The sequence below is a fragment of the Podarcis liolepis genome (genome assembly GCF_965112155.1).
Source record: "Podarcis liolepis genome assembly, chromosome: 3".
Taxonomy (NCBI): Eukaryota; Metazoa; Chordata; class Lepidosauria; order Squamata; family Lacertidae; genus Podarcis; species Podarcis liolepis.
In genome coordinates this window covers 123,294,650-123,320,686 of record NC_139557.1, presented here as the reverse complement: position 1 = coordinate 123,320,686, position 26,037 = coordinate 123,294,650, and the positions used below count along the sequence as shown (strand labels likewise).

General features: G+C 52.3%; 1 protein-coding gene across 18 annotated transcripts in view; it reads left to right on the top strand.

Annotated features, from left to right (window-relative positions):
• Window positions 1-25,876, top strand: part of OTOF (otoferlin) — a 202,662-nt gene extending 176,786 nt beyond the window's left edge. For 10 of the 18 annotated variants that reach the window (XM_083493990.1, XM_083493981.1, XM_083493988.1 and 7 more), the window contains 6 exons: window positions 1,312-1,400; window positions 10,611-10,709; window positions 14,170-14,411; window positions 19,328-19,506; window positions 20,779-20,879; window positions 23,069-25,876. In XM_083493990.1, the coding sequence (XP_083350116.1) occupies window positions 1,312-1,400; window positions 10,611-10,709; window positions 14,170-14,411; window positions 19,328-19,506; window positions 20,779-20,879; window positions 23,069-23,249 (891 nt within the window). In that variant the 3' untranslated portion in view covers window positions 23,250-25,876. Of the gene's footprint in view, window positions 1-1,311; window positions 1,401-10,610; window positions 10,710-10,963; window positions 11,063-14,169; window positions 14,412-19,327; window positions 19,507-20,778; window positions 20,880-21,157; window positions 21,364-23,068 lie in introns of all 18 variants that reach the window. The other 8 variants (XM_083493991.1, XM_083493985.1, XM_083493989.1 and 5 more) reach the window with 3 other exon arrangements.
• The last annotated feature ends 161 nt before the right edge of the window (window positions 25,877-26,037 follow it).

Here is a 26,037-nt window from a genome sequence, read left to right as displayed (position 1 = left end):
GAAACAAAAAACAAAAAAGCACACATCTACAAATAAAACCATATCTTCATTCTAATCTAGTCATTACATACATATACACATATTGACTTCCTTTGTTCCTAAGACCTCAAAAATTTTACTCTTTCTAAATTGTTGTGTCTAATGTAGATTACTTCTATCTTTATACTTTTTACACCATTTTTTCTTTTTCTTTAACCCTGCAAAACATCATTCATTACATGTCGATATGTTTACTCCAGAACAATGTTTTTTCATATACTCTTTAGCACATTCCCATTCTTTTAATAATTTCGGGTCCGATTGTCCCCTTATGAATGCCGTGAGTCTTGCCAGATTTATATATTCACAAAATTTAATTTGCCATTCTTTCATTGATGGGATTTTTCTCCCTTTCCAATTTTTTGTTATAAGCATCCTGGCAGCTGTCGTTGCATAAAGGAATGCTTTCCTTTGATTGTCAGGAATAATCAATTGTTTTTATACCTGGTGTTAGCCGCCCTGAGCCCAGTCTTGGCTGGGGAGGGCAGGGTATAAATAAAACTTCTTCTTCTTCTTCTTCTTCTTCTTCTTCTTCTTCTTCTTCTTCTCCTTCTTCTCCTTCTCCTTCTTCTTCTTCTTCTTCACGTTTGGAAAGGAGACATATGCACCTTGGGTCTGATCCAACAGGAAAAAAGGTTGCATGAGATGCACTGGGGCTTCCCAAACGGATTGGATCTGAGCAGGGCCCAGCGATTTGGGACTTGGGGGGGGATTTGTTGTTGTCGTTTAGTTGTGTCCGCCTCTTCGTGACCCCCTGGACCAGAGCACGCCAGGCACTCCTGTCTTCCACTGCCTCCCACAGTTTGGTCAAGCTCATGCTGGTAGCTTCGAGAACACTGTCCCACCACCTCGTCCTCTGTCGTCCCCTTCTCCTTGCGCCCTCCATCTTTCCCAACATCAGGGTCTCTTCCAGGGAGTCTTCTCTTCTCATGAGGTGGCCAAAGTCTTGGAGCCTCAGCTTCAGGATCTGTCCTTCCAGTGAGCACTCAGGGCTGATTTCCTTCAGAATGGAGAGGTTTGATCTTCTTGCAGTCCATGGGACTCTCAAGAGTCTCCTCCGGCACCAGAATTCAAAAGCATCCATTCTTCGGCGATCAGCCTTCTTTATGGTCCAGCTCTCACTTCCATACATCACTACTGGGAAAACCAGAGCTTTAACCTTGTTGGCAAGGTGATGTCTCTGCTTTTTAAGATGCTGTCTATGTTTGTCATTGCTTTTCTCCCAAGAAGCAGGATTTAGGTACCACTAACTGGCTCTCTCCACCATTGCAGGGACGGCTGGAGTTGTGGGTGGACATGTTCCCCATGGACATGCCGGCACCAGGACCCGCCATTGACATCTCGCCGAGGAAGCCAAAGAAGTAATGTTTTGCTCTGGTCGGGGTTGGATCAGGGGCAGGGCTGGGCAAGATTGGGTTTTCAACATGGCGATACATCACCAGCTAAACATGGTGATATACCAATAGATCACGATGTCTGGAATAAGGATGGAGCCGTGTGGGCTGGCTTCACGGATCATCGTGATTTTTGCATAGCACACTCGAGATCACGATTCATGATATATCGCCAGGTCAAAAATTATGAAACTGGTATAATGGTCTTCAAACTGGTTTTGGACGAAATATCAATATATTGCCCAGCCCTAGTCAAGAGGGCCCAGAGAAGATCCCAGCATCCATGAAATCCTTTCAGGAGGAGGAAGAATGAGTGGGTGGATCAAGGGATGGAGGGAAGGATAGTTTAACGGGGCAAGGAGACTGAGAGTAAGAGAGAGAATGAATGAGACAATAAAAGAAAGAAGAAGCAATATAAATTATCTTTCCATTGATATAAAATTTTATGGTATTACTCCCCAAAAAAAGTGGTGTTATGAGCCATCATTGCCAAAACAAGATGACACCTGATTGGCTTTCTAAACACTCCTTTTTCTGGTTATTTGGCTATACCCTTTGATAGAATACAGATAACAGAACCAACTTTGTTGCAGTACAATCTTCATTAGATTATCTTCCCACTGATATATAATTTTATGGCGTTATGCCAAAAAGAAAGTGGTGTTATGAGCAATCAAACCTCGGAAATACACTTTCCCCAAAAGGTTTCCACAATTTTGGCCACTAGTGTAGGTCGTGTTTATATTTGGTTGTGTGGATGGTTAAAAGTCCGAAAAGTTAGATGGGACTTCATTTGAGCTTCTCCTGTGAGAGAAAGCTAAGGAGTTCAGCACTTTTGAGGGTTTGGGGTGGGAGGGAGGAATTCATTTTATTTGTGAAAGTACTTATATGCAGAAAACATCTAAGCGGTGTACAACAATCACAAAATCCAGTGGTCTGGCTCCGTTTACGGCAGCTTCCTAATGGACTGGATTTGATTTATAGCTCGGGTGGATGTCATCATGCTATTTGACCATAAAAGTCCGTTGACCAAGTTGCTTTTTCTCCTGCCCCTGGTTGCCCAAAGCCGATTCAAATTCGAGGAGCATGCTCTCGTTTCTGTGGAGCTGAGTTCCGATGAGTCTCCAGGGGGAGAGAAATCATAGAACTGAAGAACTGGAAGGGACCCCAAGGGTCATCCAGTCCAACCCCCTGCAATGCAGGGAATTTCCCCTCCACTCCACTCCCAGCCAAAAGCGCCTGCATCAACCCACTCGGGTGCCTGGGGCGGCACACCCAGGGATGGGGTGAGTTGCCCATAGGGGTGGGGTGCAACACGGGACCGCCAGAGTCTGCCTGCCTCCTCCCACTTAGCTGCCCTACAGCTGGGGGGAAAACCAATAGAAAAAAGACAGTCACGGATCTGAGAAATTGCACAAAACAAATGAAATACCGTGAAAATCCCTGAAACGAGAAGTAATTGACTAGAAATATTATCTTGTGTGTCAGGGCTGCCACCCAGTCCCAGCTCACATAGGACCAAGTCAGCCAGCGTTCAGTTTCAAAGAGTCTTTATTGGATTACAGGTTCCATTTCCAAACTGCAATGTGCAGCCCTACTTCTTCTAGGTCAGAACGACGAAGACCCGTCTGAGTCTCCGCCTCTAGCGCACCAGCTTAATACCCTAGCCTTGCTCCACCTCCTGCGCCTTTCCTTCCGTCTCTGGGTCCTTCTGCCCCCCTGGGTCTCTCCCTTCCTACTCTCTTCTGACGCGGACCCCCCTGACCCTTCCGCCTCCTTGCGGCGGGCTTTGGGACCCGGCTCACTCTCTGGGCTGCTGACTGCGCCAGCTTCCGCTACATTTGAACTTGGCATGCGCGCCCAACTCTCCACTTTCCTCTTGATAGTTTCATCACTCCCCGAGGTGGGCGTGACTACTCCTGACTCATGCCCTCCCTCCTTCTGAAAGTCTCTGGAACCCGATATCTGGTCCCCTTTCTCCCCGCTGCTCCCGGCTGGGCACGTGGGTCCCGATCTCCAACTGCTGCTCTCTGATCCCTCTCTGGACCCTTCTTCCTGGGGTGTCCCCCTGCTCTCCCCCCTTGCCCTGGCTGCTGGCGCTCCCTTCTGGGAATCCTCGGACTCGCTAGACAGGCTCGGTGATCTCGGGTCGTCATCCCCACTCATCCTTCCTTCGTATTCCTCCCCCTCGCTCTCTGTCTCCTCCCTTCTCTGCGTCTCTGCTCCTGAACCCCTGACATCCATCCCCCCCTCGAAGCCCCCCTTCCCCCCTCCCCGCTTTCAAGGGTGGTTGGTGGGTGCTCCGTCATCATGGGAGTGAATGTCGGATACAGTTCGCTCCCCGTTGCTGGCCGCCAACTGAAGACCTCCGAGTCTTCCTCCCCGCTTTCGGCAACTGTGATCTCCTCCGCCTCCATTTCGGTGCCGCCGTGCTCGAAACCAAGATCCTCCCCGCAAATGTCCATGTCAGTCTCTGCGTCTGTCGCCGGACCTGGTATCTCCTGCCACTTCCGGCGCCACTGCTCCTCTGGCCGATCATCCCACCAATACGAGTTCTCGGACGCCGAACCCTCCGGTGACCCCTCTGGGGAACGTGTGCGCGGTGCTGGTTCCCCGTCCGAGTCGAAACCATGGAAAGTGCTGGAGGAAAGCGTGGGCGTGAACAACCAGTCGTCAAAGAAGCCCGCTGGCATAGGTCTGTGTGGGAAAAGGGCATGAAACTCATCCTTTAGCAGGGGTTCCTCCAAGGCGTAGTCCGGCACCCAGCTATTAGCACTGGCCCGGGTGCCTTCCCTTGCTAGTAGATATTCTACTCCGTCTTCCCCCCATCTGGAGTCCAGAATCTCCGTGACTTCGTTGATGGGGTCCTGCTGTGGCAACCTTCCCGCCTCCGTCCGTTCCGGAGACTGACTCGGTGCCGTTCCTGGTTCCTGGAACCTGTGCGGTGCCCTGTAGGGAGTGAGCACCGACCTGTGGAACACCGGATGCATCCTGGAACCCTCCGGTAGCACCAGCCGGAAAGCCACCGGGTTGATCTGCGCTTCGACTCGGTATGGACCGAGTTGTTTGTGCCCCAGCTTTCTCTTGGCTAACGATCGGGTCGGCACCGCGTGGGCTGCCAACCAGACCCAGTCTCCCACTCGGATCTCTTCGCCCACTCGCCTGTGCTTGTCAGCTTGTACTTTGTATGCGTGCTTCGCTAGCTCCAGCTGCCGTCTGAGTTGATCGTGGACCTCTTGCAACTCAGATGCGAAAGCGTCCGCCGTCTGCGGTTCCCCTTCCCCCATCCTGTCCAGTCCCGGGAAGGTTCTGGGATTCCTCCCATTGTTGGCGAAGAACGGCGTCACCCCTGTGGACACGTGCTTCGTGTTGTTGTAGGCGAATTCGGCGAGCGGCAGGTAATCCACCCACGTCCCAGGCTGTTGATTGGCATAGCATCTCAGGTACTGCTGCATGATGGCATTGACCCTCTCCGCTTGCCCGTTGGTCTGCGGGTGTCTTGCTGATGTCAGATTGATCTTGACGTTCAGGAAGCCCATCAGCTTTTGCCAGAAATTCGAGATGAACTGGCGTCCGCGGTCGGACAGTATAGACCGCGGCAGCCCGTGCACTTTGAACACGTGATCTATGAACAGTTTGGCCGTTTGTTCCGCCGTGGCCACCTTCGCACACGGTATGAAGTGTGCCATCTTGGTGAACAAGTCCACCACCACTAGTACAGCTGTCTTGCCTCTCGAGCTGGGTAGATCCGTGACAAAGTCCAGGGCCACTCTCTCCCACGGTTCAAACGGCGTTTGCAGCGGTTCCAGCAGTCCCGCCGGTGGTTTGTGCACCGGCTTGGCCCTCTGGCAGGTGTCGCACCTCGCGACGTAGTCCGCGACTTCCCCCCTCAGTTTGGGCCACCAAAAGTCTCTTGCGACCAATTCCACCGTTTTTTCTGTGCCAAAGTGCCCGGCCGTGGGTGCGTCGTGCAGCTGCTGCAGTACCCTGGCGCGAAGTTCGTCTCCCGGCACGTAGATGGCCCCTTTACGTAAGAGCAAGCCGTCTCGTATCTGGAACTCGTCGCCCTTCGCCGTGCCCTTGTGCACCTCTGCCATCTTCGCCTGCGCGAAGGAGTCGTCCTGCAACGCCCGTCGCACCGCATCCAGGTCTACTGTGGCTGAAGCGCACGCCCACGCTGTTGGCGCGAAGATGTGCATGGCTGCCGCTGGCGTCGCCTCTTCGAGGTATTGCGGTTTTCGGGACAGTGCATCCGCCATGATGTTGGTGTCGCCCGGGACGTACTCAATTCGGAAATCGAAATCAGCAAAGAACTCCGCCCAACGTATCTGCCTCTGGTTCAGGAACCGAGCTGTGCGCCAGTGCTCCAGATTCTTGTGGTCCGTGCAGACCTGCACCGTGTGCTTGGCGCCGACCAGGAAGTGCCTCCACGCCTTGAAAGCTGCATGAATGGCAAGCAACTCCCTATCCCAGATGGTGTAGTTCTGCTCCGACTTGCTGAGCTTTCTGGAGTAGAACGCCCCCGGCCGCCAGACCCCCTGTGGGTCCCTCTGCAGCAGGACCGCTCCCACTGCTCTATCGGAGGCGTCTGTCTCTACCCGCAGCGGTCTGCTGGGGTCGATATGCAGCAGTTGCTCTTCCGACGCGAAGAGACGCTTGAGTGTCTGAAAGGACCGCTCCGCCTGCTCCGTCCAGACGAATTTCTTTTTCTTGGAGCTTAGCGTGTCCGTAATAGCCGCCGTCTGCATCGCGAACCCCTTGATAAACTTGCGATAGAAGTTGGCGAATCCGATAAACCTCTGGACCTCCTTCCGGTTGCGCGGGCTCTTCCAATCCAACACCGCACGAACCTTGGCGCTGTCCATGGCTAGCCCCTTGTCCGACAGCTTGTAACCCAAGAAATCCACCTCCGTCGTGTCGAACTGGCACTTCTCCAGTTTGGCTTACAGTCTATGCTGCTGCAGCCTCTTCAGCACCTCCCGAACGTCCTGGTCGTGTGCCTGCTGTGAGTCAGAGAATATCAGGATGTCATCCAGAAAACAGACGCACTTCTTGTAGAGGAGTCCTGCCAACACGTGATGCATGAAAGCTTGAAAACAGTGAGAACCGTTTTGCAAACCAAACAGCATCACTCTGTATTCGTAGGTGCCTAGAGGCGTGAACATGGCTGTCTTCCACTCATCGCCCTCCCTCATGCGAATGAGATTGTACGCTCCTCGCAGATCCAACTTGGTGAACACGCGTCCCTTGCGCACCGTCGCCAGCAGGTCGTCAATCCTGGGCATGGGGAAATCGGAGGGCTTGGTCATCCTGTTTAAGAGGCGGTAATCCACCACCAATCTTTTTTGGGGCGTGTCCTTCTTCTTCACGAAGAAAACAGGACTGCCCCCTACTGCTCTGGACTCCCGGATGAAACCGCGCTGCAAATTGTGATCTATGAACTGTTTGAGTTCCTGTAGTTCGTCCTCAGACATGGAATATAGCTTCCCCTTCGGCAGCGTCGCCCCTGGCAGGAGGTCAATCTTGCAGTCATATTGCCTGTGCGGTGGTAGCTTGTCTGCCTCTTTTTCGCAGAAGACCTCCAGAAAGTCCGCGTATTTGTGGGGGACTGCTTGCAACGTTCCCAACTGCAGTTGTGAGTCCTCCTCCTCTCCCTCCTGCCTGGGCAGGATGCAGTGTTCTGCGCAGTAAGAGGAGCCGAAGATCAGCTGTCTCTGGTACCAAGCCAGCGTTGGACTGTGCCTGTCCAGCCAACTCATGCCCAACACAATGGGCGTGTCCGACAGTCGGGTGACATTAAAACTGATGACTTCCCTGTGGTTACCAAGTTGCATCACCATTGGTGGCGTCTGCTTCACCACCTGCCCCCCTAGCAACTCTCTGCCATCCACTGTGACGACTTGCAGGGGCAGAGTGGCAGGCAGTAGCGGTATAGCGTGCTGCTCCACAAAATCCTGTGCTATAAAGTCTGCGTTGCTTCCAGAATCCACAGAAAGCGGCACTTCGATAGTGACGCCATTTGGTAGCTGGAGAGACGCTGTGAGCTGCACCACTGGTTTGGGTGGGAGGGGGTCCGTGGGTTGCAATATCGCTGGGGACTGCTTCACTGATGCGTCTGGCTGGGCCCCAGTGCCTCTGTCTCCAGCCAGACATCGTCGTTTCCCTGCTGAGTTTCGCTGTATTGCGTGGCCGCTTTCACCATTGCGGAGGCTGCAGTGTGCTTGGAGCTCCTCTGGGGACACTCTTTCGCCAAGTGTTGAGAGCTGTCGCATATGTAACACTTCCGGGTCCCTCTAGGAGGTTTAGTCTTGACTGCCGTCGGTGCAGAGGCTCTGGTAGCTGACTGAGCCCTGGCGCCTCCCACCTCCATAGGTTCCATCCCCCCTCCTGGCGGAGGTGTGGATTGCGCACGCGCTGCTTCCCTTGGAACGAAAGAGAAACTTCTCGCTGCTTCGCGCCCTCCACGTCCTTCATCTCTGCACCATGGACGTTCTTCCAGCCTCACCCCCACAGTCAGCGCCCTTTGGACCACTTCTTGCGTGTTTCGGGGCCTCTCCCCCCTCGCAATTTCATCCTTCACAGCAGGGCTTAGACCCTCCCAGAACAGGTCCCTGACTGGGGGCGAATCCCGGTCCCATTCCAAGGCACTGACAAGCGCAAAAAAGCGGGCGTGGTACTGCCGTACGCTCGCCCTCCCTTGTTTCAGTCCATGAATCTCCCGTCGGGCAAGATCCACATCAATGGAAGACAAAAAACACGCATCCATCGCTTTGATAAAGGCATCTGCACTCTGAAGCGCCGGATCTTTATCCCTCCACAAATTGCGTAGCCACGCTTTAGCATCCCCATGCAAATGGGATAGTATAAACCCCACTTTCTCTTCCTCATCTCTAAAGTCTTTTGCCAGCAGTTGCAGTGCGCACATTACATCTGCTCGAAAATTGGGGTACTGTTGTAAATTCCCATCGAAGTGAGCCACAAGCCCTCCTGCTCTCCGTGCCAACCCGACCCCCTCCGGTCTGGGTCCTGGCTGCCCGTGCTTAACCCATGCTTCAAACCTGGCGTGGAGATCCCGGTAGGCGGCTGCCGCATCCTCCTCCCTTTTCTTGGATGCCAGTACCTCCGCATTCAATTGGGTAACTGCCTGTTGCAGCGCTGAAACTTTCTCTGCTTCCGTCATCTTTGCCAACTGTCGTGAGCTTGCTCCCAAACACCGATCCCCTCCTCCAGCTGCTGCTGTCTCCGCTGCGAGGTATCAGGTGTCAGAAGCTTAAGAGACGGGTCTTACTGTCAGGGCTGCCACCCAGTCCCAGCTCACATAGGACCAAGTCAGCCAGCGTTCAGTTTCAAAGAGTCTTTATTGGATTACAGGTTCCATTTCCAAACTGCAATGTGCAGCCCTACTTCTTCTAGGTCAGAACGACGAAGACCCGTCTGAGTCTCCGCCTCTAGCGCACCAGCTTAATACCCTAGCCTTGCTCCACCTCCTGCGCCTTTCCTTCCGTCTCTGGGTCCTTCTGCCCCCCTGGGTCTCTCCCTTCCTACTCTCTTCTGACGCGGACCCCCCTGACCCTTCCGCCTCCTTGCGGCGGGCTTTGGGACCCGGCTCACTCTCTGGGCTGCTGACTGCGCCAGCTTCCGCTACATTTGAACTTGGCGCGCGCGCCCAACTCTCCACTTTCCACTTGATAGTTTCATCGCTCCCCGAGGTGGGCGTGACTACTCCTGACTCATGCCCTCCCTCCTTCTGAAAGTCTCCGGAACCCGATATCTGGTCCCCTTTCTCCCCGCTGCTCCCGGCTGGGCACGTGGGTCCCGATCTCCAACTGCTGCTCTCTGATCCCTCTCTGGACCCTTCTTCCTGGGGTGTCCCCCTGCTCTCCCCCCTTGCCCTGGCTGCTGGCGCTCCCTTCTGGGAATCCTCGGACTCGCTAGACAGGCTCGGTGATCTCGGGTCGTCATCCCCACTCATCCTTCCTTCGTATTCCTCCCCCTCGCTCTCTGTCTCCTCCCTTCTCTGCGTCTCTGCTCCTGAACCCCTGACATTGTGGATATCACCTAAATAATAAAAATCAAAAAGCTAAAGGGGGGAAAATTAGAAAAACCTAAAATAGATCAAAGCCTTAATGGGTTGCACGCTACAAACCTCGTTTCACTGAACAATTCAGTTTCCTTGGAAGGAAATAGAAGAATAATAAACTTTAAAGGACCAAAATTCAAAGAAGGGTAGAACCCCAAAAATTTTGACGTATTATAATCCTAGCTCGACCTAGAGGAGCTTTGCTTTACCTAGGTTGAGGTAGGATTATATATTGGCAAAACCTATTGGTGTTTTGCAACTTTCTGACTAGTTGCAGGACCTTAGCCAAACCTAGCAGAGTAAACGCAGAATCCACGGAAGCAATTGGCAACTTGGCTGCAGACAGGATGGACGAAGCAGGAACCAGGAACTTGTAGTTAGGTGTTTATTATATACAGTGGACTATTTACAGGAACAGAACACAGATCTTTAGCTTGCTCTCTCATGCACGACTCACAACTCCTTCACTGACACACTGAACCACTGAACTAACAGTTCATGGGCCATTAATTATCACTTCCTTGAGTTATATAGAGCTTGACCAATCATGGAGCTGTCTCCATGCCTCTGTATCACCAGGCAGACTTACTCCTTCACATGAGCTTTTGGCTGTCTGCCAAACCTTAATTGACTCTGTGAGTGTAGCTGCACGTATTCAGATTCTCAATACTATGATTCTTATAATACCTAGGATTATAGGTATTTCATTTGTTTTGTGCAATTTCTACAGCTGGGGGGAGGCAGCTGGCGGTCCATTTGGGCAGCAGGGAGCCTGCGTGCACCCAAGCTCAGGAGAGACATGTGGCTCAGGTGCGCTGCAGTCCTCGCGGTGAGTGCCGCCTGGCATTTTGTCACCCCCCTCAGTGGTGATGCCCGGGGTGACCTGCACCCATTGCACCCCACTTCCTGCGCCCTTGAAAAACCATGCAGGAAAGTCAACATGAAGGACATGGTGGTCTCCTTTCCTCTGCTCAGACCTTCCTTGGGGAGCCTTAGGAGAGGAAGCGCAGTTCTTAGGGGGTGTCCGTGCCCACGCAATCCGCCTCAACCCTCCTTCCCCACCGGCTCATCCCTTGTTCTCCCTTCCTCCCCGCCAGATACGAGCTTAGAGTGATAGTGTGGAACACAGATGAGGTAGTCCTGGAGGACGATGATTACTTCACTGGCGAGAAATCCAGTGACATTTTTGTCCGGGGGTACGTACGTGGGAAACCCGTAGCCGGCTACTCTCTCTGTGTGCGTGAGCTTCTCGTTTCCGTTTCGGTTCTGCCCTGCTCTTTAGCGCTCCCCGCAGAGGACGGGCGACCCTTTCTCAGCGGCGCGTCTCCTCCACGCGGCCATCAGCTAACCGACACTTTGCTTCTCCTGTTCTGCCTCTTTTCTCCCCTTTTTCTGTCCTCTCTGTGTTGTTGTTGTTGTTGTGCCGCTGTTCGCTCTGTGCCATGGCTAGGTATGAGCTGCGGGTTATTATTTGGAACACCGATGAGGTGGTCCTGGAGGACGATGCTTTCATGACGGGAGAGAAGATGTCAGACATCTATGTCAGGGGGTAATTGACCGAGGCTCCGTGCACGACCCCTCCTGGGGGGCGCAGGGCTGCTCAGGGTGGGGGGAACGCATGGGAGAATCCCCGCAAATCCTTTGCTCACCCGCTGCGGGATGCGCTGCAAATCCATAGCTTATGGCAATACATCGGCAGAGCCTAAGGGGGAAACTGGTTCCAGGGGTTACTAAGAATAAGAATAAGAATAATTTCTTGTACTCTGCCCATCTGACTGGGATGCCCCCGTCGTTCTGGGCAGCTTCCAACATAACAGAGCACAGCAAAACATAAGATATTAAAAACTTCCCTATTCAGGGCTGCCTTCAGAAGGTGTGCATCTGTTTGACATCTGATGAGAGAACGTTCCACAGGGCGGGCGCCACCACCGAGAAGGCCCTCTGCCTGGTTCCCTGTAACCTCATTTCTCACAGGGAGGGAACCACCAGAAAGCCCTCAGAGTGGACCTCCGTGTCCGGGCTGAAAGACTGGGATGGAGACGCTCCTTCAGGTGTACTGGGCCGAGGCCGTTTAGGGCTTTAAAGGTCAGCACCAACACTCTGAATTGTGCTTGGGAGCCAATGTAGATCTAAGAGACGGGTCACTTTGCAGAGACCTGACCAGGGGAGGGCGAGTTGTGGAGCCAGCTTCACACCCCAAGAGCTAGCGCCCCAGAGGGGCTACTTTCACCCTGCCCCAGATCTGATGCAGCCCTGCCGATCCACCCAGCCTGAGCTATGCATTTGCCTGGGAGCAGGGCTGGGTGGTCACCCATAAGGGGCCTGAGAAAATACAAGCATCCGAGCAGGTAAGGGAATGAGGGTCAAGGGCTTTTCTTCTCCCTTCTCTGAATGAGGAATGCCGCTGCCTTCTTGCATGCTCTTGTTCCAGGCGTGGCAACGCCTTGTGTGTGTGTGCACGCGCTTGGCTGTCTCCTTTTTGCAAGGGTGCAGCTGGGAAGGTGTTTGTTGTTTTTTTGCAGATATGGTGGTGTGTTTAGCTGTGGGGACAGCTTGCTTTGTTCCCTCTTGCATGTATTGGGGGGGGGTACAGTTTAGGCCAATGGTTCCCAATCTTTTGGAGGGGCCCTCTCCCTTGGTTCCATAAACTCATCCCCAGAGCTCTTCCCCTAAAGAAAGCATGATTCAGAATAGCAGTTTGCATGACCCACTAAGTCAGAGAATACAAAAATCAAAAATCAAAATAGGGACCATCAGTGGACCATTTATTCAAAAGCTGATTGAAACCATTTAGTTTAATTAATTAATTCAACAAAATGGATGAAGTTGAGACCAGCTTTTCAAAGTCTGATAGGCATTTAGACCTCCACGCCCCACTGATGCCCCTTAGATAAATCCACTGCCCCTCCCCTGGGTTTGTGACTGCCAATTTTGGGAACCTCTGGGTTAGGCAACCACTTGGGGACATTTGCCCTTCATGTGAGACGCGTACAGAGGAGCGGTGCTTATTCAGCTACACAAAAACAGAATTCGTGGAAAAGTCCGCTCCTCGGGTTACAGACTAATTTCTGGATTCTGGCCCAGGTTTTTTATTTATGACCTAAAACGGTCCTTTCACGCCTTTTTCCTTTAAAATGCTGAAGGTGGCAAACAGCAAGTTAGAATGAAACACCCCCCCCCCAATCTTTCACATATTTGACAGTTGTGCAAAAGCCAACACTTTGGAGCCAAAGCTCAAAACATGCAGTTTTCAACTTCTGAGAATTTATTGCTGGATCCCTTTTCTTTTGTATTGGATTGGAGGAATGTCTGCAAGCCGAATTCTGAATGTGGGCTTCAGAAATCACACCTGATTTTCAAATCCCACCGAACAGATACTGGTTTCAGACTCCAGGGAGCCGATAAAGGAAGAAAATAAAGAACTCACAGACTGTCCTATGAGAGCACCCCAGAGCCTGATAAGCAAGGCAGAGAAATTAAAAGCCCTCTGCCTTGCTCAGAAGATGGGATACTTGTGCAGGGGCAGACTCAAGGGGGTGACTTGTGTATAGGCATTTTTGTGTATATGCGCCATCCCCAGAGCATACCCCCCCACACAAGGCGCAATCTTACTGTACTTAAAACAGCATCACCTCCATCTAGGGGTCCCAGGCGGGGATAATAATCTTATTATTTATATTCCGCCCATCTGGCTGGGTTTCCTCAGCCACTCTGGGCGGCTTGCAACAAAAGATCAAAAACACATTCAAACATCAGTCATTAAAAACTTCCCTAAACAGGGCTGCCTTCAGATGTCTTCTGAACGTCAGAGAGTTGTTTATTTCCTTGACATCTGGTGGCAGGGCGTTTCACAGGGCGAGCGCCACCACCGAGAAGGCCCTCTGCCTGGTTCCCTGTAGCCCAGCGTTTCTCAACCTGTGGGTCCCTATATGTTGTTGGACTACAACTCAAATCATCCCTGACCACTGGTCATGCAGGCTAGGAATGATGGGAGTTGTAGTCCAACAACACCTGGGGACCCACAGCTTGAGAAACACTGCTGTAGCCTCACTTCTCGCAGGGAGGGAACCGCCAGAAGGCCCTGAGCGCTGGACCTCAGTGTCCGGGCTGAATGACTACAACTCCCAGCATCCCTGACCACAGGTCCTGCTAGCTAGGGATCTGGTGGCAGGGCGTTCCACAGGGCAGGCACTACCACCAAGAAGGCCCTCTGCCTGGTTCCCTGTAGCCCAGCGGTTCTCAACCTGTGGGTCCCCAGATGTTGTTGGACTACAACTCCCATCATCCCTGACTACTGGTCATGCTGGCTAGGGATGATGGGAGATGTAGTCCAACAACGCCTGGGGACCTAAGATGGAAGGCTAACCTAAGGTGTGCAATGGCCCAGCCCCTCTGGGCAGCTCCCAACAGAATATCCAAAACACAGGAAGGCATCAAACGGACCATGGCGGTACCGGCACAGTCTCTCCAATGTAGCAATACTCTGCACCCCCTTATGACGCCCCTTTGCTAGCGAGCCCCCCTCCAGTCTGCCGCGGCCCCTCCAGCACTGACTTTTCCTGGTCCCGCATGAGCACAACCGTCCTTTGAAATCCCCGTCCTTCAAAATCCCCTCCCGGTTGACCGCCACCTGTCCCCTCTCTTTTGCCCATGCAGGTGGCTGAAGGGTCAGCAAGAAGACAAGCAAGACACGGACGTCCACTACCACTCGCTGACCGGCGAGGGCAACTTCAACTGGCGCTACATCTTTCCTTTCGACTACCTTGCGGCTGAGGAGAAGATTGTTATCTCGAAGAAAGAGTCCATGTTCTCCTGGGACGAGACCGAGTACAAGATTCCGGCCCGACTCACGCTACAAGTGTGGGATGCCGACCACTTTTCCGCCGATGACTTCCTCGGTCAGTGACGGAGGCCGGGAGGGTATTTGCTGCAGGGTCAGCATGAGGGATAGGGACGCGGGTGGCTCTGTGGGTTAAACCTCTGATCCTAGGGCTTGCCGATCAGAAGGTCGGCGGTTCGAATCCCCGCGACGGGGTGAGCTCCCGTTGCTCAGTCCCTGCTCCTGCCAACCTAGCAGTTAAAAAGCACCTCAAAGTGCAAGTAGATAAATAGGTACTGCTCCGGCGGGAAGGTAAACGGCGTTTCCGTGCGCTGCTCTGGTTCGCCAGAAGCGGCTTAGTCATGCTGGCCACATGACCTGGAAGCTGTACGCCAGCTCCCTCGGCCAATAAAGCGAGATGAGCGCCGTAACCCCAGAGTCCGCCATGACTGGACCTAATGGTCAGGGGTCCCTTTACCCTTTACCTTTACCGCATAGGGGACAGAGAGCAATTTTCTTAAATTTTATCTGCATTGCTTACTTTATTTATTTTAATAGCTTTTTATTGGGTTTTATCAACGCGGATCATGGGAACAATAAATGGTACACACAAAAAATAGACCTTGTCTTTTATCATGCCATTTGTGTGCAAGGAAATGGTACAATGAGTATAATAGGTAAAGGAATACCACAAGATAGGAAAATAATATTCTTATATGCAACAGTCACAGCAAGGCTACTCCTTGCACAAAACTGGAAAGGGAAATATATACCCGCAAAGGATGACCAGATAAATAAACTAATTGAGTTTATAGTTACAGATAGGTAGCCGTGTTGGTCTGCCATAGTCAAAATAAAAAAATTCCTTCCAGTAGCACCTTAAAGACCAACTAAGTTAGTTCTTGGTATGAGCTTTCGTGTATCTGAAGAAGTGTGCATGCACACGAAAGCTCATACCAAGAACTTACTTAGTTGGTCTTTAAGGTGCTACTGGAAGGAATTTTTTTATTTTAATTGAGTTTATAGATTGGCAAGATTAACTGCAGGAATAAGGTACCAATCAAACCAGAAAATAAAAATACAATGGAAATGGCTTGAAGATGATATGCCCAAGTACTTGCTCAAAAACTAACATGTTGATTATGGCAACGGAGAGGTCAGAGTTGCCATGGGTTCCAAGAAAAACAAACATGTCCAGCACGCTTCCCCTTGCGCAGCTCTGCTGTCTGTCCGTGCTGATCCAAAAATCCTTCCTGCCTCTCCCTCTTGCCGGTAGCAGAGATAAACACAGCGGTCGAAGCAATTGCAGCATGTGGGTAATAAATCCAGACACACACAAAGGCTTTCTTTATCTTCTCTTGCCTTTAATCATGAAGTAAAACAGCTCTTAAATCAACCCGGCGAGAACTGACACATCTTGCATCCTCTCTCCGCGAAAACGAAACCAGACTCAAACTCTCGGAGTCAAGCCACTCCCATAGAAGTTTCTAACCACGCCTCAGGGAAGAGACGTCACCACAGAACTCTTTAACCCTGTGAGTTCTGAAACCATTAACACCCCCTCTCGTCTCGAACCCTGAGGGAAACTGTGAACCCCTATTTACAGACCTCTTTGAGTTCAACTCACCTCCCATTGCCTTTTGCCTCCCACTGGCTTCTATCCCAGGCAATTGTTGAACCCCTTCAACATTCCCAGAATCACACTGTGCGACACTTTCCCACGCACCCGTGACCTGAAACCCCTCTGACCCACCTGGGCCAGCAGTTGTGTCTCCTCCGTCAGACTTTTCCCCCTCTGACTTGACAACCCGTCCGTGAGCTTTCTCCATTACGCTTACCGGAGATGAAGCCTCACACCTGGACATTCCTTTCACAACCCTTGGAGATGCCCAAACCTGCCCTGACCCCTGACCCTGGACCTGGTCCCCATCACCGGGTTCTGAACCCTGATCCTGGACCTGGTCCCCATCACCGGGATCAGCCTCTGCCTCCCTTTCCTCCCCCTCAGAATCGGACAAGCATTCTGAGAGAAAATCAGGACCATACCTAGGCTATGACCAAACACCCTGCTCAAAGAACTCAGCATGCTTGCTGACCAGCAGCTTGGTCTGATCACCCTCTGGGTATGCAAACTTCCACCCATTTGTTGCAGGATCATACCCACAGAAAATCATGTCCTGACACCTAGGACCACCCTCCTTCCGTTGCGCTGTTGGTCTTGGCACTGAAGCCCTAGAACCGAACGAACGGAAGAAGTGCACCTGTGGCTTTTGCTTGTGCAACAGAAAATACGGTGTGTCACCTACATCGTGATTGTAGGACCTGTTAAAAACAAAGCTGGCAAATTTCCAAGCCTCACTCCAAAAGCTCTGAGGCAGCCCAGAGCCACACAGCAAAACCCTGACAACTCCAGCCAGTGCTTCACTCCTGTGCTCTGCCAAGCCTCTCTCTTGAGGAGACTTTGCACCCGTCACCTGGTGACGAATTCCCTTTTCCTTGAAAAACTCCTTCAGAGCAGACCCAGTAAACTGTGACCCTCGGTCGCTCTTGAACCCTTGCACCCTGGTGGAGAACCTTAGTTCCACCTCCGCAACCCAATCCTGGATCAGTTGCGCCACCTCCCTCTGTGATTTGAGAGAGAAACTCCAGCCAACCTGGCTGTGGTCACCTGTCAGCGACAGCACATACCTGGCCCCACCCAGACTCTCAGACCTCATGGGTCCTGACAGATCTGTGTGAACAAGCTCAAAGGGCTCTTTGACTACCCTCCCAAACCCGGGAAAACCAAGTACCTGTGCACCCTTGCATGCCCTGCACCCTAGGGACCTCCCACATTCCCGGAGTTTGCACCCTTTTGTGCACCCGTGCAACTTTTGCACATGACTGGGAACCTTAGCACACTGCACCTGTGCTTTTCCTGCATTCCCACCACCCTCCAGAGGTGTCTCCAGAACAAAGAGATTGTTCTCCCTCTGCACGTTGACCAGTTGTCTCCCTCCTCTGAAAATGGAACAGTTGTCATTTTCAAAACAAATTTTGAACCCCTGCTTCACAAGAGCTGGTACAGATAAAAGACAACAATGCATTCCCGGTACAACGTAGATCTTCAGCTGCGCCTGCAAAAAAGGAATATACACATCAACTATTTCAGAAACCTGCTTTTGGGAACCGTTTGCAAACTGCACAATTTTCCCATCCAAAACAGCCCTGCAGTCCCGCAGCCCCCCAGCAGGAGTCTCTCCAATCAGGTGGTGACTGGCTCCACTGTGGATTATAAACTTCACAGCTGTGTCCCTGCTGGTATTGTTCTGTAGCGTTGCCATGCCAACAAACGTCCCGCTGCCTCTGTCCTTGGCAGCGTCCGAAAACACAACATCCTGCGTTGCTCTGAAGACTGGACTTCTCTCAGAGCTCCCAGACAACTCTGCAGGCCTTATCTCCCTCTGCAGCAGATGGCTGACCTTGAAGTCTCCAGCTCTGTTCTGTTTCCCAGGCTTCGACTTTCGACGCAAACAACTCTTGGCAGCCTTTGGAAAAAGAGGCTTTTCTGAGCTTTTACCGTTCACCGCCCCCCCACTGCTTACAGGGCTCCCAGGACGCTTTCCTGCACCCCCAGTAGGTAAAGGGCCCCCAGCAGCTTGCCTCTCTCCAAGCTCCTCATGCAGACACGTTGCAGTAGTGATAGTCCCTTGACCCCCCTCAGGGGTCCCACAGCCTTTCCCAGCTGTGCACTGGCTTCCACGAAGGTGATTAGTGCCCTCTGGCCTTCCCTGTTCTGATGCAGCCATCTCCCGGCCCTTGCTTCCGCCCCCAGCGTTGCACACTTCCTGTAGAGCTAGCCAAGCGACCGCAGGTTTCCTTGCATCCAGAACTATAGGCCTCAAATCAGCACTCACGTTCTCAGCCAAAAACGCCATCACACGCTCCTCAGCTTCACGTTGGCTTGTAACTGCCCCAGCTGACGTAGACATCGGTGTGACCAATTCCCAGAGATTGGCTCCAACTAGGGACAACTCTGCTAAATAACTCCACTCCAGCCACGTTTGGATTGTTAACTTCTCACATGGCAGCTTAAGCTCAAAGCCATGTTCCTGGGACTGAGCCATCTCCTCCTCCCCCGGGGTAAGCTTACTCACGACAGCACCAGCTTCCTCCGGCCTCCGGCAGATCGGCTCTCCTCCCAGCCAGCTCCTTCCAGCCTCAAAGACAGCTCCGGCTGGCCCCAGCAACTTTCCTGCTGGCTCCCCCACATGTGGGACGTTCCTGCAATGCTTCAAAGCGTTGGCAAGCATCCATAACCTATGGCAACGGAGAGGTCAGAGTTGCCATGGGTTCCAAGAAAAACAAACATGTTTGGATTAATGTTTGTAAAGCCGGATAAAAAAAAAATATTAAAAAAAATAGTAAGTTAAAAGAGTTAAGAAATATAAATTTAGATAAAAATTGCAATGTGAATTATTATAATATATAGGAGGGTGAGGGACGGTGAAGGGAAATCACAAGGGTGTTTTAACGTCTAATTTAGTGTGCTAGGATAATATGAATTTTGTTTTGTGTATATTTGTAAATAAAATTTTCTAATAAAAAAGAAAAAGAAAATAGCATAATAAATTTGCAGCGGTATCTACAAAATATGGTTCATTATTAGAGTGGTCAATGTAAAAGTTCTTGTCTTATGAACTGGTTTAAACCTAAACAAAAACAAAGGGGAAACGGGACAGAATATTTAACCGGTAGCATTCAACATCGCATAGCTAAAGGCCTAATCCGGAGCCCTTGTGTTTCTGCTTAGATTGAGTATGAATAATAGTCATTTTCCCTCTTATGTTACCGATGAACCAATATAAAGTGTTGATATATAGATGAATGTGGGAGCGGGGTTCAAAGTGAAGATAATAATTTATGTTTAAATTTCAATTTAGATCAAATCCTGATGGTATAAAATAATAATAACAATAATAATACCCTTCCTTTCTCCGTCCCTCCCTTTCTCAGGAGGCATTGAGCTTGACCTGAACCGCTTCCCACGTGGCGCAAAGACCGCCAAGCAGTGCAGCATGGAGCTGGGGACGGGGGAGATTGAGGTGCCCATGGTCTCTATCTTCAAACAGAAGAGGGTGAAGGGCTGGTGGCCCTTCTTGGCACGAGACGAGAACGACGAAATGGAGATGACGGTAATGGGGCTGCGGGGAGAGGGCTGCCATCTTGGCTTAGAGGGGAGGCCGGGTTGGGTCGGGGAGGGCGGTAAAGGCACCACCAGATCTGAAGGAGCCCAGGAGAAAGGGGTGGAGCAGCAGGTCAAGAGAAACCTGGGTATGGGGTGGACAGAGGAGCTGGATGGCTTAGAATCATAGTATGGTAGAGTTGGGACCCTAAGGGTCCTCTAGTCCAACCCAACCCAACCAACGTTGCTAAGTTATCGCTAGCATGGCCATCCAACCACTGTTTTAAAATCTCCAGTGATGGAGAAGGCTTCATCAGATATGGGTTGGTGGTCTATGCTTCTGCTTTGAAGGTTGGTTTCTTCTGACTCTGGGTGTGATGTGCAGAGGTGGAGCGAGGGCTGCCAGGACTTTTCCCAACATCATGCCATCCTCTTTGGTTCCTGCACATATAATAATAACAATAAATAATAATAATAGTTATTATTATTATTATTATTTATACCCCGCTCATCTGGCTGGGTTTCCCCAGCCACTCTGGGCAGCTTCCAACAAAGTATTAAAATACAGTAGTCTGTATTCCCTAAAGAGGGCTGCCTTCAGATGTCTTCTAAAAGTCTGGTAGTTGTTGTTCTCTTTGACATCTGGTGGGAGGGCCTTCCACAGGGCGGGTGCCACTACCGAGAAGGCCCTCTGCCTGGTTCCCTGTAGCTTTGCTTCTCGCAGTGAGGGAACCACCAGAAGGCCCTTGGCGCTGGACCTCAGTGTCCGGGCAGAACAATGGGGGTGGAGACACTCCTTCAGGTATACTAGGCCGAGGCTGTTTAGGGCTTTAAAGGTCAGCACCAACACTTTGAATTGTGCTCAGAAACGTACTGGGAGCCAATGTAGGTCTTTCAAGACCGGTGTTGTGTGGTCTCGGTGTCCGCTCCCAGTCACCAGTCTAGCTGCCACATTCTGGATTAGTTGTAGTTTCCGGGTAATGGGGGTGGAGACGCTCTTTCAGGTATACAGGACCGAGTCCATTTAGGGCTTTAATCATACGTCATAGTCATCCTGGCTAGTAGCCATTGATAGCCCTCTCCTCTATGAATCTGTCTAATCTTCTAAAGCCATCCAAGATGTTGGCCATCACTGCCTCCTGCAGGAAGGAGTTCCATGGTTCAGCTATTGTGTTATGTGATGAAGTCCTTTCTTTTATCTGTCCTGAGTCTTCCAGCATTCAGCTTCACTGGATGTCCGTGGGTTCAAAACTCACCTCTAGCCTCCTTCCCCCCCCAACAGGGAAAAGTGGAGGCTGAGCTTCACCTTCTGACGGCCGAGGAAGCCGAGAAAAGTCCGGCCGGGCTGGCTCGTAACGAGCCCGACCCATTGGAGAAACCCAAGTGAGTGGCGAGAGGGGAGGAAGAGGGGTGGTGGGAGAGGAGGTCCCCAAGCAGACACCCACATGGATGGAGGCGTAACAGGGGAGGTCCGAGGGCTTACAAAACCGCACAGGGAACAGCAATGGCCACTGACCGTCTTGGGTGGGACGCACCACCCCGTTGATCTACCTTTCCTGTTCTTTCCCTCGTCTGTTGACTCCGTTCATTTCTCCCTGTCTCTCTCTCCCCTGTGTCCTCGGTCTCTCTCCTCCTCGCCCCACCTTGCCCTCCTGCCCCAGCCGCCCAGATACCAGCTTCATTTGGTTCCTGAACCCTCTCAAGTCCATCCGCTACTTTATCTGGCACACGTACCGCTGGCTTCTGCTGAAAATCCTCCTCCTCGTTCTCTTGCTTCTTATGGTCGGACTCTTCTTGTACTCCATGCCTGGCTACATGGCCAAGAAGCTGCTCGGGGCCTGAAAGGGCCGGCCCCTCTTTCCTCAGGGTACCTTCCTTTTTTCCACCCAACGCCCGCCTCGGGGGCTGCTTCGTGCCACGACCACAATGGGAAACATGGGCAGGGTGGGGGACGGACGGATAAGAGAAGTAGGAGGTAAAGGTAAAAGGACCCCTGACCATTAGGTCCAGTCGTGGCCGACTCTGGGGTTGCCGTGTTCATCTCGCTTTATTGGCCAATGGAGCCGGCGTACAGCTTCCAAGTCATGTGGCCAACATGACTAAGCCGCTTCTGGTGAACCAGAGCAGTGCACAGAAATGCCGTTTACCTTTTTGCCGGAGCGGTACCTAGTTATCTGCTTGCACTTTGATGTGCTTTCGAACTGCTAGGTTGGCAGGAGCAGGGACCGAGCAATGGGAGCTCACCCCGTCGCGGGGATTCGAACCACCGACCTTCCGATCAGCAAGTCCTAGGCTCTGTGGTTTAACCCACAGCGCCACCCGCATCCCCATAAAAAAAGGAGGAGAGTCCCCCTCAAAAAAACCTTTAGAAAGTGGGAGAGGAGGAGGGACAGGTGAGAAGACACCTGGTTTCCCAGGTTAGACTCCTTGCTCCTTAACCTCAGGTGTGTGAGGGGCTGACGTACTCAGAGACGCCCTACTCTGTCCAACATGGCTGTGCTTGAACGTGGGCCCTGTGGCTGAGCTGCGGTTTCGGCAAAGTATCCTAGGAAATAATGAGCAGAGATGATCAGCCAGAGAGCAGCTGGTCTGCCAGAGGGCAGCCATCTCTGCCCACCCAAACCACTTGACCCAAGAACCGCATTCCAGAATCCCTGACGACCTCACCTGGGTTGCCAGGCCTTGCAAGGGAGGGTGGGTTTGCTGGTGTTCCCGAGGCAGATGCAAACAGCTGGGGCCCCAGTTTTTGACAGCTGTGTATGGTGACCCACCAGTGAGATGAGAGTTGTCAAGGGCCCGGCGGGTCGCAAGGCAGGGCTTGCATTTGCTTCCTGAAAACTCACTGCCATCCAGCCCCTGCTTAGGTTGCTGGTGTCATCGGGCCAGCAATGCAAGTGGGAAGGTGGCCAAGTCTTGTGAGGTGGCAGGGTCCGAGGTGTGACCTGAGGAAGCCATCTCCCCGCTGCCCTGAGGAAACTGTCGCCCTTGCTAAGCGTGTGTCAGGGACCGGCTGGGCAAAGAGGAGCGGTGGGAGGCCCCAGCTGGGGAATCCCCCAAGGGAATCCCCAGAGGAGGAAGGCTCAGAGCCAGGGGGTTGGTGGTGGGACACCGAGCAGAGCTCAGAGGGGGGGAGATTGGGAGGAGGGGCTGGATGCTGATGTGGCAACAGGGTTTAGTGAGCAGGGAGAGTCGGCAACAGGAGCAGTTCAGACTCCGAGGCTGAAGCAGAGGAGTGGGGGTCAAGAGGCTGCTGGAGAATCCAGGAAGTCTCTCTCTCCAGCTGCGACAAACTCCCCTCCTCCCTGAATGAGCAGAATAACGAGGGCAGGCCAGAGGACAGAGGTTCGAGACTGCTGGGAAAACATCTGGTAGAGGAGGAGTCTTAGAGAGGGTGGAAGGCAAGGACCTTCAGTCCTGGAAGATGCTCCTTAGGGGAGCATTGCTGAGTTGCCTGCCATTTCCTTGAACAAAGAATGAGCTTCACTGTGGATGAAGCCCTGCGCCTTTCGTGCTGACGTGCGTCTGACTCCAGCCCTGGACATTTTCTCCCCCCACCCTCTCTCTCCTCACAGTCGTCCGGATACATCCTTCATCTGGTTCCTGAACCCGCTCAAGTCCATACGGTACCTCATCTGCACCCGCTACAAGTGGCTCATCATCAAGATCGTCTTGGCCCTCCTGCTGATCATCATGGTGGCACTTTTCCTCTACTCCATGCCCGGCTACATGGTCAAAAAGCTCCTCGGAGCATGAGGAGGAAGCCGCCTACACCCTGGGCCCCCCACTTTCTGAGCCTGCCATTCTTGGTCATCGCCGGCTCTCGTTTGTGTTTCTTTTTTGTGACTTCCTTGTGTTTCCTCTCGGGAAATATGTGGGTGGGATGGGGGCAGCAGGAGCTCGGAATTTGCTCCACGGTGTTGGGGAAGGGGGAGAAAGGACCCCCCAGACATGAGCGCTATATCCTCAGCAATTCTTCTCGGCCTCTCCAGCCTAAGGCTTTGGAGCTGGAGAGCCTCGCAGTCTAAGGACTCCTCTCTCGCACCCGTCTTGCCTCAACTGCAGCATCCTCCACGAATGAACCCATGAGGTGGAGCCACCCAGTCTCTGCTCTGTGTGGATTTGACATGTTCGCCTGTCTCTCCCTCCTTTTCCGTTGTTTTTACTTCCGCAGCAAAACTCTGCACAAGGCTCTGGGAATGCAAGGGCCTTCTCCTCGCGCTAGGTGTGATGTGATCCACTGAGATTCTGGCGCCCCTGGTTGGTGCCCAATGCTGTTCTTTTCTTTATTGAGGCTACCCCCTGGCCCACCACAGATGGGCACAGCTTCCTGCTGGTTCCCAGCCCGGTAGGGAGAATTGAGGCATTCGCCGTGCTGGAGCAATGCCACATTTTCTGAGGGTGAGCACAAATCAGGAGATTGGTCCATCAGCTACAGGTGCTGAGAGAAGATGGGATGCTCCCCCAGGTGGGAGCAAGCATAGCAGCCGACGGTGCAATGGTACATGTGTGTCTGCTCAGAAGCAAGTCCCATTGAGCTCTCTGGGGTTTGTTTGCCGATCAGTGGGCTGAGGATTGCAACATATAAAAGACTGTGCTGCAAATCCACCAATCCCCAAGCTGTGAGTTCCCAATTTAGGCAGTCTGCTTTGCCGGCCCCCTCCGCAGTTTGAGGATAACAATACTGACCTCTTACTGGGCTCTCATGCAGATTTCACCAAGATAAGCTCGAAAAGTACTAGATAAATAGGACCATTATTCATTGGATGATAAGCGCAGACAGCTCTCGCTCGGTCCTGGGCTGTTCAAGAATATCCCATAAGCCTGACACGGATGGTGCTTGGACATACACAGACACATGTGTGAGCACAGAGCAATAACATGTGGAGATGGGAGAGAGACTCCAGTCTCCAGATTTTCTAGCCCCTCGGCCCTTTGATGGGCTGGCTATGATCTTCGGCCAAGCTCCCTAGCCACTTGAACCCTGGTTGGGGCAGGGAGAAGGAAACAGGCTTGACGAATGTTTCTGATGGCCGAGTCCAAAGCAGCCTTTCGTGGCTGGTGACTCAACGGGAAGGTAAGGGACAACGTGCTTCCCAGACCAAGACATCCCCATCCCTAGAAACTGAAATATTCACGTCTCCTCTTTCCTTGGTCAGTGGAGGGTTCCAGTAAGCGGTTTTTATTCTGACATAAGGGATATGTAGCACATTCTTCAGGGTTGAGACAGCATACGGAGAAGGCACGTCCTTTTGAAACAAGGGATTGTTGCTGAAACCCTTCAAGTAGGGCGATGAGGCTTACGGGGAATCCCCAAGGGGAATCCGCTGACTGAGACAGGCAAAGCTAGAAAGACCAAAGGGGGTGGGTGGGCCGGGTGACATGTGGCCAGTACAGCATCGTCGTCATACAGCATGTTTGGGCACCTTCTTGAGACCCATAGGTTTTTGAAGGGCTTTTTGAAGGACCCCTATCCTGGCCCGGTCTCTAATCCATCCTCCGCAAAGTCTGCAAGTAGCGCAGACTTAAGAAGCACAGCAGTCACGCAAAGAGTTGGGCCCACTGGCTTGACGCAACGCACCGCTGTATCGAGGCATCGCCTCTTTTGCGGGATCCTACCGGTCCCTCTTCCACGTGACTCTTAGGCTGCCCTTCCTGCTCCTCTCTCTCTCTGCACTTGAGAGGCAAGCTGGGAGGGTGGTCTGAAGATCCTCAAAGCACATCGCTGACTCCAAATCCCACATCACCCAAAAACAGCCGCCGGGCAGCAGTGGGCGATTTTTGGGCGAGCCATCAACCCTCAGCATCTACTAGGTACAGATAACGGCTAACGTGTGGGCAAGGCTAACACACCAGGCTGTCACAAGGGAACCGTAGCAGCCATGGGGCTCGTGCTGTGGCGTGGAGTGAGTGAGAGAGCCGCAGGGGACCAATGTGTTGGGAAGAGAAGAGGCAGGGGAAGATTTGGGGGTCAGATGGAGCTGGCAGGTGGCCCAGCTCTAGCACAACTTGTCTCTAGAGTGGCCTTTGCCAGCCTAGTGCTGGGCAGGGCTGGTGGGAGTTGTAGTTCAGAGCACCCGGAGGGTGCCGGGTCGGCAAAGGCAGCTCTAGAGAAACCAGCACAGGGAAATGCTGCCCTTCTGCCCCTCTCTCCCTCCTGCAGTTCTGGAACACCTGGTGGCTTGTGTGTTTCATCCTGTCTTTCTCGTCCTGATTTCCTGAGGTGTGTGTAAAGGATTGATCCTGTTTCTCTACTGTTGCAGGGAGGGTTCTTTTGCGGGTGGGTGTTCTCTGTGCACTGTTTAATACGGGGTCTTTGGGATTTGCTGTACGGATCAGGAGATAAATCTGTAAGTTCTTTAATAAAAACAGATCACCAGAAAGGAACATGGTCTGGATTGCTTTTTGTGGAGTGACGAAGGAAGGAAGGAAAATGTTGGGTTTCTGTTATGCCACTGTGCAGTTTTTGGAGTCACAAGACTCTGTTTACATTCCAGACTGTTGGAATTCTCATGGGAGACGAGAGACGGATGTTGATGTTACT